The sequence below is a fragment of the Atheta coriaria genome, unplaced genomic scaffold, assembly GCF_025399875.1.
Source record: "Atheta coriaria isolate IRGN ID8LTWV9N9 unplaced genomic scaffold, Caltech_Dcor_3.1 hic_scaffold_5_pilon, whole genome shotgun sequence".
Lineage (NCBI taxonomy): Eukaryota > Metazoa > Arthropoda > Insecta > Coleoptera > Staphylinidae > Dalotia > Dalotia coriaria.
This window is the reverse complement of record NW_027045447.1, coordinates 3948177-3968854: the sequence shown is the minus strand read 5'-3', so window position 1 is coordinate 3968854 and position 20678 is coordinate 3948177. Positions and strand designations below refer to the sequence as shown.

Genomic DNA, 20678 nt, shown 5'->3' with positions numbered 1-20678 from the left:
ACCAAAACTTACGGGTTCGCCATGACCGAAATCATGAGTCATTGCATGCGCAATCCTAATCACGTCCTGTTGATGGGCCACAGCAGCAACATCCTCGACAGCTTGCTGCACAGCGGCATCATCAACTTCACGATGACGCGGTGGTACATCTTCATCATCTACGGTCGAAATCGAATTGCTCATAATTTCAGAGACGGTGCTGCCGAAGGTGGACGACATAGTGGTCTTGTCTTCCGGCAACGATTCATCTTCCATGTCCTCAGCGTCAAAGTTGCTAATCTTCTTGCCGAGAACAGCTTCGACGCGCTTCTTCTCCTCACGTAATTCAGTGCGCTCCTTCTTACGTTGCTCCTTGCGGGCTTTCTCCTGCAGCCTCTGTCGCTCGCGCTCCTGCTGCTTGCTGACAACCTCATCACGGTATTTATCCAGAATGGCCTGCTCGGCTTCCGCCGTCATGGCGAGCAACGCACCGGGCGTCTCGTCCTTCGAGCGCAGCGCTTGGATGTAGTCATCCATCAACTGTCCAATCTTGGCAGACAGTTCCGGGAAGCGTTTCAGCATTTGCATGCTTTGATTGACGGTGCGGTCAATGTCCGTGAGGCGTTCCAAAGTTCTGGGCTGCTCACGGGCGGCAGCTTCCAGGCTGCTCGACAGCAAGTGTCTGTAATGAGTGATGGCATGGGCACGGTCCTTGTGCAACGAACGCAACAACTTCTGCAGACATTTCTGCACGCGATGAGTCTACAAAACGCAAACGGACACATTAATTAATTCGTAATATCAAATGTCAAATTCGCACAGAAATCGCAATGCTCATCGGGTTTATTTTGGACCAATTTCTATTGTTCGGAACAATGCATTTGCGTTCCCAGTAATATCATAGTCATCATTTATAAAAGCTCTCATTTATCATTTAGTTAAATCGTGCAATTTTCATTTTAAATATTGAAATTGCAAATCAGTACAACAATACTATTTTAGGTCAATAAGCATGTTCAATGAGATCAATTTGATTTGATACTCATGCCCAAAGTACCAAATGAATAATTTCCTATTGGACTTTACCTTTTATAATTAGCTAATTAGATTTTAAAATTAGTTTCGCCGAATTAACAAGTTAAATTTAAACATATCAAAGTAGTGCCTACGTACATTTGGTGGTTGGTCATTCAAAGCCTGGGTATAGCAGCCCATCGCTTCCTTCTTCCGTTGATTGATGTGCGCCAGAACGCGTTGCTGATGCATAGCAGCAAGCTGATGTTTCTCGGCGTCGCCTTCCTCCTCGAGCGCTTGAACAGTCTGCTGGAATCGCTGAGTCATGCGCTGTTTAAAGGCGTCGGCGCCACGGGGGTCAGTCGCCCGCATGTCCTGGTAGCGCTCTTCCAAGTCGGACCAGTCCTTCATCACGTGCGTGACTTTCTCGCGATGCGTCTCCTCGAGCCGCTCCTGAATTAGCAATGCGCGTTACCGTTAATGACGACCGTTTCAATTATGCAAGAGTTCTAACATTCGTTACCTGCGCCTCCTTGTAGCTCTGATGCTCGTTGCGCGGGTCAAAGTGCGTAAAGTAGGGATCTGGCGTGGGCATGGACGTTGTTGAGGGGGTGGTAGTAGTCGAAGGCGGCGGCGGCGTGGGTTTCGGTGTCGACGTGGTTGACGACGGTGTGACATCCCAGTCCTGATCGGAATCGTCGTACTCATCATCATCTTCATCGTCCAAGTCGTCCACGTTAGGGTCATCGGCGAGTTCAGTGTCGTCGCCCAGATCGTCCAGGTCGTCTTTGTCGTCGTCTTCGTCTGAATCCATAGAATCATCATCGGCGTCCAAAAGATCTTGGTCGTTCTTCAGAATGGCAAGATCGATTGGTTTCTTCACCGGCTTCATGTTGTCTGCACGTGAAAAAGGAACAAACATGGAATTAAATTGAAATTGCACCTTTAGAGCGCTTGTTGTGTAAGGTGGATCAGTGCAGGTCCGGGCCGGTGAGGGGTGAGATGCACGGGCGCGGAACGGTCGAAAGACGGACGACCGCCGAAACGAAACGATAGGATCATGTCCGATATAATCCCGGGCAGATTCACGTTCAGTGGACCATGACTTCCGAAATCCAATCAACCCAAAGCTCCCTTAGAGAATTATAAATTTTCTCCGTGTGTTGCAACTACGTTAATGTCTCACATACAGTATATTTCCGGAAAACATTAACGCTAAAATCATTATGAAATTGTAATAGCCGCAAGACATATTTCATTGCTTTCCTAACGGTTAAATAATAAAATAACTCTTTAGTAAACCGATAAAAATATTTTTATTAAACTTTAAATTGTAAATGATTGCTTCCATCGAGTTTCAAATAAAAATATTTTCTTTTCAAGTAAAATTTTTTAAGAACCAGTATTTCAGCGTCCTGTATGGGCTATATACGTGCATCACTAAACCTTTTCCAAAGTAGACAGTACTGCTCGCAGTGCAAGTCCCACCGTGGTATATATATATATACGCCAAGAGGCGAGAACCCAAGAGTTCGATTCAGCGCGAAAAAGCCATTTATACGTGTCAAGTCGACAGGCCTCGCTCCTTCGTGCCGCCGCCGAAGCACGACTCGTGGCCGTTCAGCAGGGCCGCGCCAACCACGACCCGGGCGACGTACGATCCGCGAAATATTCCCATCCAGCGTCGCTGCCGCCGCCACCATGAATAGTACTTTGTACGGAAAACCATCCCGTCGCCGCCAACGCGGTGGCGGCGGCTTCCATCCTATTCAGATTCAACTTATGCCCGCCGTACACACGCGAAGGAGGCGCACAGCTCGCAGCGCCGATTATTAATTAATCCAAACCGGGCCGCTCAACAATGAGCGCGAGGGAGGAGGCGAATTTATCGCTCTCATCTGCCAGAACATAAATCAAACTGAACGAAGACGCGGCGGCATTATTAAAACCGACGTCAACCCCTTTTTGGAAAGTATTGAGGAAGCTAGCGCCAAGCGGACTCATCTCGTTTGGAAGAAAACGAAACGCCTGGCGCATACACCCGAGCGACAACTTCGCTCTTGCGCTTATCCCCTCGTTCAGCATCCGGTAGTTAGCCGCGACCGTGTTATGGATACATCCATTTCGGGGTTTCCCAGTACCCATGAGAGAAATTAGGACACGCGAGCCGTTATACAGTGCACTTATTTTTCCCATCCGCTTGCGGCATGCTCGTGTGGTTCCTCGTCCGTATTGCTTTTAATTATACTAAGTAGCTCAATAAAAAAAGGTCATCGAGGTGGTTGGGTGTGTGTATTTATAGCAGATCGATCGCACGGCGGCATCATCGTCGGCATGTCGAAAGCGTGCGCGGCAAGATGGGACAATATAAAATAATAATCGCGGATGAAACTTTTAGTAAATTGATTTTCTGCACCAAAGAAGCACAGAAAACAAGCTCACGCTAGCCTGAGTTAAACGATCTAAGTTAGGACGACCGAAGACCAACCATGCCACGCTATGCCAACGATGAAATTTGCTTTTTGTGACGATAGAAGTTTGATTATGTTCGATAATAACGAAACTACAAAACTTGACTTCAAACAAGCTACGGTGCAACGAGCTCCCGTTCTGGAACAAATAGTTGCCAACAGTTTCTCATCGGGCTCTCAAACACACACCACGTTTTCCTACATGGACCTTAAACCCAGGGCTCATGCAACGCATTGCCAGCGTCCTAAATTAATTTACGGTCCATTGTTGTCAAGGTCTAGCACCGCGCCGCACACAATCACATCTCTCGCTCATAACGTGCTGCAACGCGACGGTGGCGTGTGGAGTTAACTTAATTAAAACCACCTAGCAGGTTAATGCTAAATGGCGGCTGAGGCGGCACGGGAGCAACGTTGGAAACATCAGTTTGCACAATGTTGCGGGAAGGCGCGCAGAGACGTTATAACTTCGAGGACGGGCGTTCAAAGACCGACGTCTCCGCCAACGACGGCGATGCTCCCTTGACGCCCGCTTCAAGTTAAACACCCGCTATAAGTTCGTAATTAATCAAGCGGCAATAAAGTTATAAACAAATTGCTCCGTGCTTGCGGTTGGCTAGTTTGCGCCAAAACCCTTGCATCGCAGAGCACACTCAACGAAGCGAAGCCAGGGCGGCCCGCGGCGCAAGCAGAGAATAAATGTCCGTGCAATTTTTCTCATTCCGCGTTCGAGCGCAATTTGTAATCGCGTAATTATGAGCGTGAACGAACGCAAACGAGCGTGAGCGCGTAAAGTGCGCCACGCTGTGCGGTACGGGCCGAGGTTCCTTGTTCGTTTTAATAATTTTCCGCGACGCTTTTGAAAATAAATTCAGCACGTAATGACGTTATGCCGCCTGGTGTCGTCTAGCAATGCGAGGACGAGATAGCTGCGCGCCACCGCCTCCCGCCGTACATCGTTCCCGCGACGATGAAGCAAAACAGCGATGTGTTCATGAGGCGGTCGTGATGAGGCGCCCGCCGTTTTATATCCGTGCAACATTTTCCTTAAAGAGGGCGACACACAAGCTTCATTACGCCGCGTAATTGCGCGGCGTGGCGCGCGGCGGAACGCGGCGCAAGAAAATTACGTAATAAAATCACCTTCCCAACTTTTATCATTATTACACGCCGACCGAGTTTGATCGTCAAACAAAAACACATCCCAGAAGTGTTTGCATATCAAATGAAATGCGCACGCGGTACAACTTAATCCCGCCACGTTTAATTCAAAAATTCATTCATCAAATGAACCGAGTAGTTTGGATCCTACTCCCTTAGACGAAACGAGGATTTCATTCATACAAAAAATTCCTGTTATATTATTTCCTTGTTTCCATGATATTCGAAATTGAAAAGGATTATTGAACAGGCGCAATATGGTGTAAAGCCCAAGCTAGACTACTGAAACCTTGGTGAAAAAGAAATATACATAGGAAAATCGTAATTCCCAATCTGCCCGGCTGGAGCGAATTGGGTTTTTAATAAACACTTCCGACTCTCAGCCCGTTCCAATTTCGCCATCCGCTCGTCCGCGCGCGTCCACTCAGCATGGAAAACCGCCCCTAGTTTTCATCTCAATAGCCAATTCGATAGTGCAGTTCCCATTTTTTATGCATCATCAAAATCCCCGTTTCAATACCATGCAATCGCATCGTGCAACAGCCTGCCCAATCCAACTCAGATAGACATTCGTATTGAAGTTGAAATTTGCACAATGATACAGAGCAGCGACGAATATATGTCAAAAAATACGCCCGGAAAAATATTTCCACTACTAGTTAATCAACACCCGCGGTGAATGGTTACCAGTTTTTAAAGTATGTAAAAATATCTGCGGAAAACATCAAATAACGGAAATATCTATGCTGGCCGACGCAAAACAGAATACAAAAACTAATAAATCGAAAACGAGCGTCGCTGACAGCAGGAATTATTTATGTACAAGTAGCAGTTATTTATTTTAAACGTCCACGGTACATTAACCAGGGAACTACTTAAAACGTGTACTGGGAATGGCATTTGTTGCCATTATTAATAATTTCAAATGCGAAACTTGAACGTCAACATGATTATTATCCTCATTCGCGTTCGGCGCAAACAACGAATTTTGAGCGGCGTACGCAATTAAAAGCAAACGCACTAAAAGTTAGGGAAAAAACGCACGCGCCAACAAGCAATGCCACAAACATGTTCAGTGCCGTCGCGTGGATCCACGGGAGGCAATAAACCAATTTGATTATGAAAAATGCGAGTTTAAATTGCGACACACTTTTTTGTCAAAAGCGTGCACGTACCGCGTCGAAATTGCTTTCCATCCTTCAAGCGTGTCCGGCGCCTCCGCCATACCAACGCCTCTCACTTCTCTCTTTGCATGACCGTAAAACAAACAAATTACTAATGAGCGAGGGCACGCTGCGCGATTTACAATTAGCCCTCATATATTTCGCCCTCGTTTTAATTATTCCACGTGAGAACGTGACGTGCGTCCCTCGACGCGCGTGCACGAGGGAGCACAGAGAAGGGAATGCGGAAGGACCACCAAGGGTGTGTGCGCACGACACTAATTAATAAACGCTTCGCCATTGCATCAACTGACCTTTGAAGTGCTTCGGACAGCAGACAAACTCCACACCGCTGAAGAGTGAGATTCCACACGGCAATAGCATTGCGAAAGAGCGCAGCTGGAGTCCTCGCTCCTGACAAGCATTCGCAGCGGTTGCGTTCCATCGTCCAAACGTCCAGCAGTTACTCTGGTTGTGGATGTGATCGAAGAGGCAATTCTCCGGTACCAGCAAAGCGTCAGACTGGAATGGTCCTTCTATAAACAGCAAACGAACACAAATTTACATCACAACTTTGACGGGAACAGATGTGCATAAAAAATGTCGTAACAAAACTTTTTCTTAGAACCACCCACGTCAGTACAATTCCAATTTTCATCCCCGCTCCACCCCAACCCGCACATACATAATAAAGTTCGCGCGTGGGGCAAAAATACACGCGTGAAATAAAATAAGAGGGAAAACGGAAGAAGTGGCGTTGAATAAGAGGACATTTGACATATTTTTTGTCCGATTTATGAGGGCGCCGTCGACGCGAGTGGGGACCGAAACGAGTCAACCTGAAAAGCGCCAGCGACAGAAAATGTCCTGGTGGCAGGCAAGCCTGAAAGGCACTCTACTCGCGAGTGAGAGAATGGTGGGCGGATGGAGCGTCGTTGTGCCCATTGTGTTCGAGGTCGAGAAGTCTCGGTTTTACACAGAAGAACGTCGAGTCAAAGAAGCGACAAGCAAAAAGTTTAGCGTTAGACTTGATTACATTTTATTGTGCGATTAAAATTCCTGTAAATCTAATATATTCCATCTTAATGACCATAAAAAGCAATTCATATTTGTTATACTACAATATTCAAAAAATATAACAATATGTTACAAGAAGATACTTGAAATAATATGGTAGCTTTAAAAATCAATTCAAATAAAGCATTAATAAAGAAAATTTATGAGTATTATTATGTATCTACAAAAAGATTGCCTTCAGTAAAGTCTTCCATTCTTTACCCCTTCTTACTTCGTTCCTAGAACGTTCGTTTTTATGTATTTGCCTTATATTGCGATCCATTTTTCCTCATTTTCGTATCACAAATCGGATTAAATTGTATTTGCACAAAAAACGATAATTTTCAACGAATTATGTCGTTCGTTGCTTTTATATCACCTCTTTTATGATTTTATTCGCTTCTTTTTTATGATGCAAACGATATTACGATATTTGTTTTATCTTGTATGGTTTTGCGTCGGGTTTGTATTTGGAAAGAAACTTGAAGGTATAAAGCACGACGCGCTCCCAATTTTGTCGGTTGCCACACGAAGAACAGAGCAAAATTTTCCGACGTTTAGCATGTTTTGTTCAGCGCTTCCAGTTCTATGTTTTCGTTTCTATTTCCAATACACACAGCCACACAGGACGCTCAAGACTATGGCCACGTATATCTCTTTCGCGTTATTTGTGTTTCGCATTTCGTCTTTTTTAATTAAAACGCAGCGCGAAAAGGTGGCGCAAGCGTACCCGTAATACGATAGCCAAGCTGGCGTTTTCCTTTGCGCTGAAACCCGCCTCCATTCTCTCGGGTTTCGCGCGAAAAACTCGTTTCAGCTCCGACACCGCCGCGCGACGACTTGTTCTTTCACTCGGCGCGCATTTCATTCCCAGTTTGCTCATTAACGATCGAGTAATTAAATCGCGGACAGAAAAAATAGTTCCCGCGAGGCACGAAAATATTAATAAAAGAACAAAAACGCGCGCGCACTAGAGTGCCAGCGACGCACAGCACTTTGGGATCTTTTAGCGGCCATTCCGTCACGTTATCCGTTTACATTGGATTACAAAATGCAGTAGCGCGCACAATGCGCCAAACAGAAACAAACGGTGGCAAGCAAGCAACACGAATTGCCACAAAAACAAAACGTGTAACGTTTTTATGTGCCCTACCATTTTGCCCACTTTTTCCACTTTTATTCGCGTGTTTTAAAAAGCTGCAAAAATGGTTAATGGCGAGCGCAGAATACGGTCAACATCATAATAAATGCATTTGCGCGGCGTTCAACGACAGTGTGTTAATAAATAATTAATTTAAAAACAGCTAAAATATGTTTCGCGTTGCGCAAATATTGTCCAGTTGACCGCTGAACCGAAGCGCTCGTAAAATGATATTTGAGTATTTTATTTTATCTGGCGCACCGTGCGTCGGTTTGTGCCAGGATAAATGGACCAGCGGGCACACACGCCAGGCCCTGACCACAACTTTGTACCAACAGCACAATTCACGAACACGTAATATTGATTTAGCAGGTGTTCCGTGCCAAATACAAAATCGGGAGCTTTCGACGTCGTGTTGTAGGGATGTATGATTGAACAATAAATATTGCATTTGTGAACGTCGCCGCATTACAAATAACATACACGCGCCAACAGACAGTATATCAACATTAAATTATTAAATGCCCACTTTCGATGTCATACACGAGCGAGCATGTCAATCCGGAGCGTTAAACTTTTTACTGCCATCATATGTGCGATCCGAGTAGCAAATAATTGTTATCCTCGAGCGGGCAGTATGAATCCAAATAGATCTGCTGGAAGCTATGTTAACCCTAGTATACCAAAGTATACCAAAATTGTAAAATTTAGTAGTCTCTCAACGAAACAACAAATTAGTATTAAAATAGAGCTATTCTAGGCAATTACAAATATTAATAATCAAAACATGTCAATATAATCTAGGATTCCACCGTTATTATCCATCCACATTACGAATTATAACAATAGATGGATAAAAGCTCACAGCAGCATCGAGAGAGTTGTGTCTGTCGGAGGCGATTGTGTATCATCATTGCCATGGCGCAGCGCTGGGGATTTGGCACCAGTCGTAAATCCGTCGTTACATACTAATTATCCCTCGAAACTAATGCAATTAAACTCATAAATAATTACGCCGCTATGAACAACGCAGTGCTCGGTTGGGAGCGCTCGAGCCAATATATGTTGATGTGCATAAATTTCACAATTTCAGTGCGCGGCTATTGTCGCCGATGACGACGAGCACACAAACACTACACCAGACCATTTCTGCCCCACTGATGGAGGATGAATTCTGGATGCGGGCTGATACTGGAATCCAGCATGCCGGCGACGTGCGAGCCGTATTGCCGAAACGTGTGTTTACGCCGGCACCGAGTGGTGTACGCGTTTCCCCTGCGTCGAGCCAGCTTCCGTACGGGGGTGTAGGTAGTATGTAGCATGAGGTGTGGGTTGAACTTTCGGTGTATATGCGTTTGTCGTGTTGCGCGCCGCATTCGATCGACTGGGGGGAAATTCAGCGGTGCGTTGTAAAACGAGCCGATCGGGAATTCGATCGCGCGATAACAACAATGCCCGGAACAAAACGGACGTGCCCGGCTTGCGCTCCCGTGCACTAATCGCACAAAATACTCGCATTATTATTATTCGAATTTCTACATAGGGTTATTTTTTTTAAATTTCCGCATTTAGCATTTTTCCATTTGCGATTCATTCGATTTTATTTCCAGCGATTCGATTCATTTTACACTCTTGTTTGCAGTTATAATGATACCAGATTATGCATTCGTTCCCCTCGCATTGACAGAAAACTTCCGAGTGTCTGGAGCACGAAAAATAAAAGAAATATGCTATCGGTTTAAAGCGGAAGCGGGCCATAAAAATTTCCGATGCGAACGCATCGCGTTCGATCCGAGAGGCGGGCTGGTATGAAGTGGTAGAGAAGTACATTCGAATCTCCATGCTATGAACAAACGTGCCGTGCCCATGCGATGGAAATACGCGAGGAGTGAATTTTTAAAAAGAACCCGGGGGCAACCAGCTTTCTTCCTTCTTTTCATCCCCGACATTGCAGCGCAAAGCTCGCGAAACATTTTGCGCGCCGTCCTCGTCATTGTCGTCGCGAAAACTGCGGGCGTCTTTGGTCGCGTCGTCGTCGCCGCCTTTTTCATTCGTTCTCGCCACCGCCTGCTCCACCTTCCATCGTTAGAAACGTGTGCGAACATCGAGCGCATCGTTCAATCAATAACGCAACGTCGCTGAGATCCAAGCATCCAGAACAAGGTGCGGTGCGGTTTGGATGTAACATACGGAGGCGACGACAACTTTCTTACATCCGCACGCTCCGCATTCTTACACTCGGGGCAGGTGTTGAAAGGCGAGAGGTGAGAAGCTAACAAGCGACACACGCCCGACTGCACGCTAATGTGTGTTTACACGAGAAAACCCCCGGCGTTCACACTTGCCGTCGCACGAAATATGAATTCCAATTTCAAATGCGCGGAATTTGAATGAGCATCCCGAGCCCGCGCGTCGAACACAACGCGATTTAATTACATTCAGAAATTGCTTTTGCCTAGTTTGCCCCGCATAGCAGCGTATCTCCGGTCTGCATTAGAATATTACCGTGCGCGCTCGCGTTTGCGTTATAAGTGCGTTACCGTTCGGCGTACACTCACGCACTAATCACATTAGTTTACTAGGTTTGAGGGGGCGGCACAATCCCCCAATGCCGCAGTGTTGTTCGTTGCCGAAAGCCTCTTTGGTTGGACAAATCGCGGTCTTTCGGCGAATTCATTTGCATCGAATTCGCACAAATAATGCATAACTTTCATCGCCAGTGTGTCGATTAATTAATTGTGTTTTAATTACAGGCTCACCAGTGATTTATCTCAATCAATAGCATAAATTTACAAATGAATTTGCTATTTGGTGGAAAATGAATTTATTTTTGCTTACCTAGACATCTGAAAGGTTTAACCCATCTTGCAGTCTTGCACTTGCCACGTGCCTGAGCGCCAACAGTAGATCCAGTTCGGCACCAAGAGCCAATCTTCAAGTAGTGACTACTTTCAACGATGTTGGTGATGTCTCGTTTCGGATACATCTGTAGATAAAAAATTATATCATTAGGCTTACAGACACGAATTTAGAAACAAAAGTTCGAAACGTGTCATACCCCAAACGCACCAACGTACACGTGCCACTACTGCTCGTCAACATTAAAACGCAAATAACAATTGCGAGCACGAAGTTACTTTTCTAACTAAAGCTCTTCTTCGAGCCTTCGCAGATTCAGAATCCACCCACGCACGCTTAGCTCATTCGTTCATCACAAACAACGAAAAAGTTGAAGCGCGCACAGAGCACGAAATAAACATCCTCGTAGGCAGCAAGCACCAAGTTTAAATTAATATCACGGGGATTAAATGCTCTCATCATCCGTCGTCAGTGCAGACATCGTCGTGTCGAGTGCCACGAATAAGTTTCCCAAGATGTTCTGCTGCAAAACACGTACGTTGTACGAACGCACGAAAAGAGACTAATAAGTAGGAACAAACATTGCCAGTTTTGGACCAAAGTTAATACGAAACACTTGGCAAATTGTAACGTTGTTTGCATTCGGTGCAGATTCCAGGGTAGAAGATTTGCCCCAACAGGGAAAACTTAAACAATTGCAGATGACAAATCTAGGCGTGCGCTTTATTTGCGCTTTCGCCACCAAGCGACATTGTGACAAAGTGCGCAGAAGGTTTTAATAGACAAGTGGAAATTGAAAAATAGAATTCGAGCACGACTCGAGGCACGAGATTAAATCGACAATTTGATTTTGTTTTTGTTGGCACAATATTTTTTGTTTTAAAATGGAATGTGCAAAGCAGATGAAACGAATGAAAAGCAACAAAAGCGGAAATACATCACGATTGTTTCGTGTCGGGTGGCGTTCCTCGTTTGTTTTTGTCTTTTTTTTTTGTTCGCATCCTTCTTGTTACTTGTTTTTGTATGCCACCGCCGTGCGCGCGCGCCTGGCGGCTCGCACAAATTGGTTTTTTGAGCATTTCGGCTTTCCATTTTGAGCTAAAACGAATGCATGAAAGATGGCCGAAGAGGGAAAAGCTGATAATGATAGCGAATAACTCGACGCAGCTCTGGGACACTACCGACAAAAGCTCACATAAAACGCCCGACACGAACCGAGATGCTTCTCGAAAAGTTAAACTTGCAGAAGTTTAACTTTTATCTCCTCTATTGTGCGTCTAGGAGTTAGGAGCTCCTCCGCATTATAAGTCGCGTGATCACGCTAAGATATTTGTAATCGAATTAGGAAATTCGTTAGTTCAAAGTTGTAGCCATAATTCACCAAAGAAAAGGTCGTCGCTTTGAAAAGGAAAGAACAGGATGGGATAATGGCTAATTTTTATCGTTGGAAAGATGTGCAAAAGATGAGCAACCTAATTTACCGATTTAATTGATAAGTCTAATTAGACGTTGGCGCTGTCCGCGTTATTAAGAGAACACTTTTAATCAACTTTCAGGCCGACGGCCGCCGGGCCTTGTCCCAAGTCTAATCCGCTTAATTAATTAGGATTAAAATTTTATTTTTTACGCCACATTTCTGACACGAAAAATGTCGCCTATATTTTCAGACATATTTCGACTTTTTTGGCCCTCATCCATTCGATGAATGTAAGCTGCATATTAAACGAACGCATAACGAGCGCAACAATGACCAATCAATAGTCCATTTGTAATTATTTGCATAAATCATGGCTGTGTTTGTTGCAGACGTGTTTGGATATTGGCGCCGGAATGAATAGTTGCGCCATGTTGGCGCGGATGAGCGCAGACAAGGCGAGAGGGTCATTTGGCGCAAAAAACACGGCACTTATGGGCTTTTCAGTTTCCCATTCATTACCGTCGCGTTTAGGAATATGTGAACGGCAATTTCGTTGGTTGGTGCCCGATTGGTGTAATGCGTATTATTTGCATGTTGTGCACACACGAAAAGCCGGGTTACCCAGGCGCGTGCGCCTGCAAACATTGACAAAAAAACGCGGAAATTGCGAAACAGTTTTCGTTCAGTGCTCTCCGACGCCGAAAAGCCGATTCCAAACGCGACGAAAATTCCATTTTAAAATCAATTGTCTTTTTCGCCTTTAAAACGAGAGTGGGACGCACTGGGAAGAGAAAGGCTAAACCCGCATCCAGTTTACATTTTCCAATGTTGCTTTTGCACTCCAACCGGCCTCGGTCGGTCTGTTTGCTTTTCCGGGAACGCGTGATCATGTGATTGTGTGATTGGTGACGACGGCGGGGGCGCAAAGAAGCACTGTTTTATAAATACAAGCTGTCAGCGCATTACGTCCGCACCATTTGAGATAAATGCGCTTCGCAGTCACAGCTTTGAGCCTTGCGCACCATCGAAGCTATATTACACCCCCGCTTGTTTCCCCAATGCGACCCCAGTCATTGTTGCTGCGTCCGCTCTTAATGCCCGGAACAACCCTACCAAGCGATGGCTAAGAGTAAGTGCGCAAAAGGAGGAAGCGATCGACATGTCGATGTTCAAGTCGACGGACTAAGAACCAACAAGGGCGCGAGGGCGAGCATTGTCAGAGCGTCCTTGGAAGTGGTCGAAGTATCATCAAGTAAATTCCTTGGAAGCGAGACGAGGGAGGCACTAATTTCGGGATTAGCACGGCAGGGGCAGGACCTTTAAGTAAGATGAAACGCGGTGGCAATTTGCGAGGCAAGGCCCAGCATTCGAACACCAAGACTGCTTCTCTGCCCCCTCTTGGGACTTCGTCGTCTGGTGTATATACATGTGATTAATTTTGACAAGACGATGCGAGATGCGAAACTTTTCATCTGACGAGAACATGAATCTCTCGCGTAATATGCAAAGTTCGGCTGGTGTGCACGTTATTCGCGGATGAGATAAGAACTCACCCTGCTGTTTACCCAGTAAAACCTTGTAGATAATCTTTAAAACATTAACGACACCAACCTTTTTACAGTAGTCCAAAACATCCATTTTATCCTTGAGGCAGGTAGCCTTGGAATTGAGGTCGGTTTGCCATCTGCCCTGCTCAGTCATGTATTGCGGATGGTAGGTTTCCTGGCCATGTAGACCCGGGTCGCACAAGATTGCCACTTGGGGCTCAAAATGCGAAACTGCGCCTCCACTGATTCCTCCATCCTGCAACGCCTGAAAACCACAAGAAAAAAAAGACAATAAGTTTACGTCATCATAAAAAAAATCGGTATGAAAAAATACGTTGTAACAAAAATGAGTGTCGCGTTAAATAAAATGTCTTTGATCTTCTTTCCGGAGGATTTTTTACGATCCGGTGTATAAACAAACATGCACACGAAGCAACACGGGTTGTCATCCCGGTGCGCGTGAGATAGACAGGTATATTATGCGCAACAGCGGGGATAAACCAGGAAAACTTCAGAGCGCACAGATGCGCGTACTCCGGGTGAAGAGAAATGAAAACAGGGCAACGCGGAGCTTTTTAAATAAATATGCAGCATGTGTGAAAATGCAATGAGGTTCTCTTTGAGCATGCAGCCAGGTGCTAAAACCCAGACAACCGAAATAGATCGGCAAAGGCACAGCCTCTGCCACCTCCGTTGTCATCGTCACCACCGTTGCTACAAACAAACACACACGCCTATATGCGTTCGCACAATAGACAAAGAAAACAAAAATCTGCATTTTATTTTATTGGGCGTGTCGGAGGAAAGTAGTAGATGTTCGCAATAAAACCACGCGAAAAATGGAACTTGCAAATCCAAGAGCATCGGCACCGCGGCAAGGCGTAGAAACAAAAAGGAAAGTTGAGTGCCGAGTGTCGGCGATTTTCCAACACTCGTATAATGCGAATAAATAAAGGAATAAATCTATTTTTCCGATTTTCCGATGAACAGCAGGCGACATCACGCCCGCCTCCGCCTCCTACCGCTAGGTAGAAGATCGCCGGCAAAAGCATAAAATGCTACAAGCAATAAATGTAGGAATATAAGATGCGAACGACTATAGTCATTGGAAAATTGGTCGAATAAAACATTTCGGGTGGAAATCCACTTGGTAAAATTCGTCGAGAATATCTCTGGATTTTCGAATCCAATCGAATCGGAATAAGAATCGCGCGCATGGCGGCGCGCACCCCGAAACGTTGAAAATAAAGAGCGGAATTGGAAATGCTCAGAGTTATGACGTGTAATAATAATATAAGTGTGAGAAATGATCGAAGGGGTTCGGGATACGTGGCGCGGCGTGCAAAATCCGAATAACGTATACTCAATGGCTGTCAAATTGGACTCAATTTGCCGGATGGGATTCTCATTTTTTAATCCCGAACTGCCGACGCGACAGTCTACACACGTACAGAGACGAATAGTCGCAAATGATTCTACAAATAAACCGTCTATTTCTACATATTTTTCATTCTTACTAAATACGCATTCGATTTGTCCCAAAATTGGCATTGATATAAAATCAAATAATTAATTATCTTCCAATTTTCACGGAAACAGGAAGTGTGATCAACGCTCCGTGCCAACGTACATAATATGAAGTTAAAACTTTCCAAAAGGGTTGATGTAAGCAATAAGACGATATATCAACATCGAAGGATGTCTAAGGAGCGAAGGACCAAAGGAAAAAGCAAAGCAACCCAGCAACCCGACTAGTTTCAGCATGAAGGAGCACTTCTGATATGCCCAAAGGCATCGCATCCGCAAAATATAGGCTTCGACACGATTGCTGGAGCCGACAGTCAAGACAGACAACCCCAGCAGCAAGTATGGATACGCATGTGTGTCGCTGGCATGAGAAACTGAACCCCGCATCCCACTTCACGTTATTACGCAGCGTGCAACGAGAAGGACGCGAAACGGAAACATCTGCATATTATTCATCCAAAAACACATGCAAGAAGATTCTTGTGGTTGATGACATCACAGTCCCACAGGGCAATTAAAATCCCAGTCCCTATGCAAAAATTAATTTCCTTTTGCTTTTATCGCATAAAAAAATATATCGCTAAAAATTACGCTCATAAATCCACCGACTTAAAACGCTTCCAAAGGGTGCGATTGGTACCCACACGCACAGGGGTTTTCCCCTTTTGAAGTTGATTATGAAGCGATAGAAAATCTCAACCTCCCTGTATTTTCCATTAGCTCCGTACTTTGTGGCGTCGTGCTCACAAAGGTACGCAAAATCCCCGCAAAGATCCCCTCGAGTGCATTTATGGGGGAATGGGGGGCGCCGCTCGCGTAAGGATATTAATTTATGATACGTTATCACAACGCCGCATCGCACTTTTAGGTACACATATATTACCAGAGCATGCAAAGCTTATTTATGATACTTTGCGTCCCCCACATTTAACAATAGCACACACAACTAAGAAAAGCAGTGAACATGGAAAATGGTATACTGGGACAAAAGTCGGAGTTGAATAACTCCCGTTTGTGGTTTTAAAATGTTCAACCGTCGCTAGGGAGTTCTTCATTCCAAGCATGTGCGAACGTGATGCGCAGTGAGGCAGAGGATTGAAAGTGAAGAAAGCGAATTAAGAAATGTTCGCTCATGTGTTGATTCCTCGCCGAAAAGACACAAATCCGACCGCAAAGCTCGCTTGACAAACAACAACATTGTAATTCAAATCCGCGCGCCTAATCTATCGCAAACACTCGCGAATGGTACTAGCTCAAGCACGAAACTCATCTCACACAGCAAGCCGAGACTGCAAACCGCAACCAGTATGCTTAATACTTTAGTTTATTAACTAAATAGACTAAATAGACGCCGAGGCGTCTCTCTTTAGTGTCGCGGCTTGCATTCCCTAACCATTCTCATCCATTCCAAGCACACTCTTTGTGTCTTTCTGGCTGGTAGCTGACTTTTTGTTCGCGATACAGATGCTAGATGCTGAAAACTGAAACTTGTGCGAGACGTTGAGTGGAATTGCGCCTGAGTCGATTCACCGTGATTCGTTCAATGCGGAGACGATAAGCTGTCATTGATTTTTCGCGCATGATGTTCTTTTTCTCTTATTTTGCTTTTGGCAAAAGCATGAAAAGCGTTTTCTCTGATTCTCTTATCAGTCTTTTTTATTACTCTCGGCAACTATGGAGACGTTTCAGACCGCGGCGACAAAAATAAAGAGCTAGTTATAGTCGGGAGCGCAGAGTTGAGTTTCGCCAAGTTGTGAGGGCGGCGGGAAAGTTGAGGTTTTCGATGTCGACGACGGTTCACACATATTGCCATCGCTGAAGGAAAGCCCGCGGAAGGAAGAAAGGGACGTCCGCGGTAGAGCAGAGCGCAGAGACAAGAGGAAAAGCTATTGTCCGGCCTTCGGGGAATTACGCTTCGGGTTAATTAAAGTCCCCAGGACGGCGGTGTTTGTATAGCCCCATAGTTCTCTCGCGACCGAAAAAGCTTTTTGCCGTCCACGTCCGCCGCACACAAACGCGCACGCCCGCCACCAGCACCACCGCTCGGAAAAACGTATAGTTTCGGCGCTCCTGGGCGACAAGGCGAGGTTGTTTACAATGAAGAACGAATTTTGGAAGGCTCGTTGAAGAGTCAAGTATGCTCATTGGTCACCATCAGAAAGCGTATAAAAAATGACTCTTACTCGCGAAAGAAAAAGAAAAAACGCCAAAAAAGAATCCCAAAATGCGAACCAACGAAAAAGTCACAATTATTCAGCGAGAGCGAACCGTAGAAATGAATTTTTCAAAACCCCGCCGAGAATGAACGATCAGAGACTCACACGGCGCCTTATCCTTCTCAACTGGCGCCAGCCTTGATTACTTATGTAAGACAGAATGGCACGAAGATTAATCCTCTAAAGAAAAATTCAATTTCTATGTTAAGTAATCAATTCGCAAGCGCGTCAAGCAAAGAGGGGCGCGCAAATTTCAACTCGTTAAAAATTCACGCTTGCGATTCATTATTGTTATTAAAGCGCGAGCGCACTCGAGGAGGCGGTGTCGCGCGTATTAAATTTCGTCAAGTATGCGCACAGAGAATAAAAGCCGAAAGCAAGGAAAATCATTGTTGCAAGCACGCGGCCTGTGCGGCCCGGCGGACACGTCTCTCATGCAAACCCAAAAATAAAAATGTTAATGCGATTAGCAGCGTAAAATAGTATGATGAGGACACGCCGAGTGCGACGCAAAGAGGTCCTTGCAGATTGTAAATGCCAAGAGACGCTCAAGATGCTCGAAACAAACTATAAGGGACGGAAAAGCAAAGCGGCTGCGTCATACCACGTCGAGTTTCGTTTTGCGTAAAAAAGAAAACCAAAGCGGAGATGAAGAATGAAAAATAATAAGGACGAAAAGTACGAGGACTAAGAGCGAGTGCTTGTAGACTGAATATTTCATTCGCTTCCCGAGTGTCTTACCAAATTTAGATCCAAGCGCATGTTTTCTCCAACATATTAGGCTTTGCGGCAGGATCCACAAAAAAGCATGCTCAAACAATGTTTTTTAAAAGGACTTAAGTGTACAATGGCCAGAACAGCCCGTCGCGTATTGCGGGCGATGACGTGGTTGAACGTATAATTAATTTATGAAAAATTCATTATAAAATTCAATCTCACTTCGCTGGGTTTTTAGCGTTCGCATTCAGCGTGCGCTCTTGTTACCGTCATATCCGGCGAAGACAAAGTGCAGCATATTCGAGTCAAGTAACGCGTTAAACAAAGAAATCACCGCATAATGCGATCGCATAAAAATGTGCAACGAAAAAAATGATCGTAGCCACGGGCACAAAAACGAAACACGAGATGCCTGCAGGAAACCAATTACAAGCGGATTTTATAATGATTTAAATAAGTTTTTGCTTTACGCGCACAAATAACTACAGCATGAAAATATTACGTTGTTATTTACACAAGAAATGTAATTTTCAAGGAGAAGTCAACTAACTTTTATATTACGTTTCAAATGAAATGCTTTTGACGGAATTTAAATTTTTTTCAGCTGTTGCCAGGCGCCCACACACATTTATGAAACATGAAATCTGTCAAAATAGATCCCAATTTAGATTATGTAGGATAGGGAAAAGTTTGAGGCCCAATCCGAGACAGCTCGAGCGATTTGAGGCTACATTTGTTGTCAGTAAACAAACAAACTGTGATGTTTGTGACGGGCAAACAAATTTCATGGTATAGATTGGAATTGGAATAGAGTTGTGCAAGCGTGCACGAAGAGCGAATAAATATATATCTCTAGTATTCGAAACATACTGCAATTTCACCAACAATCTACAAACTCACTACTCCCTTCCAAAACGAGGGTAGGTAAATGTTATGCACGAATTAAAACTGATCGAAATTTGAATATAAACTCACTATGTTCACCATTAAGAGTTAGTAGCTTGTTTGTGATCCAACTACTACTAACACTAAATTAACTTAATCTGCGAAAATCGTTTTTCGACTCCTCTGATATTAGTTCAGTGTGAGTTTCAACCGCGAATCTAAATTTAATTCTCACACGCTATTTATTTATCAGTCTGAAGGGAATTGTGAGAAAATGGGCACGCAATCAGTCGTTACTCTGCGCATCGAAATCGTCCACACTCGAACGGTTTTCGCCGTCGTCGTCGCTGCCTCCAAAGTAGAACTTCCACCCACCCGTAAGTGGCAGCGGGGGTGTGAGTTAATTAAACTATTTCCAGTGGTGAATTTTACCGCACGCGCCCACATCCCGCGCGCTCGCAAATATATACTATACGGGTACGAATGGTCGTTACGTTGCTCGCCTCTCAATTTGCAAACGTTTCCGGCTCCGGTGCGCGCACATACAAACACGTACACACCTACAGTCGTTAAGTACGCTAAATATACGACACTAGGTAAAACTGTGCGTGGTATGTACAACGTCGATTTACACCGTCGCTTTCCGTGTGAGAGTTAATTGAAGAGCGGCGTAAATATTTAAATTGGCTGCATTAGCGCGCGCACACCCTGGGCTTCGGCAAAGCAATCTCTCCTACCCCCGAAACATGGCGCCCGCCGCCAACACGCAGACACACTAAGCAGGACGATAATTTCAGTTGCTAACTAGTAATTAACTTATTAGTGAATGGCATCAACGGATGTGCTAAACCTGGACGACTCTCTCTCACCGCGTAGGCCATTAGCTGGTATACATAGTAAACTCTAGATAATGCTGTTATTACAAAGACATAAATTAACTAAATACCAGATACAAATACAAAGACTACGCTGAATGTTTGGGTTCTAACTAAACTAGTTTCGGTTTATTCAGTGTGACAAGCATGAAATGTGTAAATGTGCGGTTTGTGAAGATGGATTATATTAGCAGTGCGATTTTAGGTCAAGTATGGAGCGTGTTCCGATGACGGTCGACAGTCTGCCAAAAGGCAAAGGGCGTCGCGCGCTCCTGACACGGAAAAAAAGCTAAAAACGGAAAATTGTAGTGATTTCGTCCACTTAGGCACACGTATATTGTTCGCATGCAGGTCGGCCGAGCGTGTAAAAGCACTTTTATTCACCAACGGCACTCTTTAGCTCGTAGCCGCCGAGCAAACATTCGGCGCGACTCCTCGGCCCTTGTATAGCTACCGCCGACGCCGCAGCACAAAAAAGAAAGCAAAAACGGCCTTACCGCCAGCATACACGAGTACACAAGCTGTGCGCACTCAAACAGGACGGGACCAAGGACGAAAGACCCAGTACTTCGAACCGCGAATGCGGCGATGAGCAAAAATAAAGTCTCCCCCCAAAAATAATAAAACCAAAAGCACGGGTGGAAAAAGTG

The 20678-nt window shown here is 45.0% G+C and overlaps 1 protein-coding gene across 2 annotated transcripts in view; it reads right to left on the bottom strand.

The window, feature by feature from the left end:
- Positions 1–20678, bottom strand: part of Appl (amyloid-beta-like protein) — a 65012-nt gene that overhangs the window by 3037 nt on the left and 41297 nt on the right. Inside the window, exons 2-7 of one of the 2 annotated variants that reach the window (XM_065302337.1) lie at positions 13873–14073; positions 10824–10971; positions 6103–6324; positions 1508–1890; positions 1153–1446; positions 13–741 (exon numbers count right to left, since the gene is read on the bottom strand). In XM_065302337.1, the coding sequence (XP_065158409.1) occupies positions 13–741; positions 1153–1446; positions 1508–1890; positions 6103–6324; positions 10824–10971; positions 13873–14073 (1977 nt within the window). The remainder of the gene's footprint in view (positions 1–12; positions 742–1152; positions 1447–1507; positions 1891–6102; positions 6325–10823; positions 10972–13872; positions 14074–20678) is intronic. The other variant, XM_065302338.1, reaches the window with a different exon arrangement.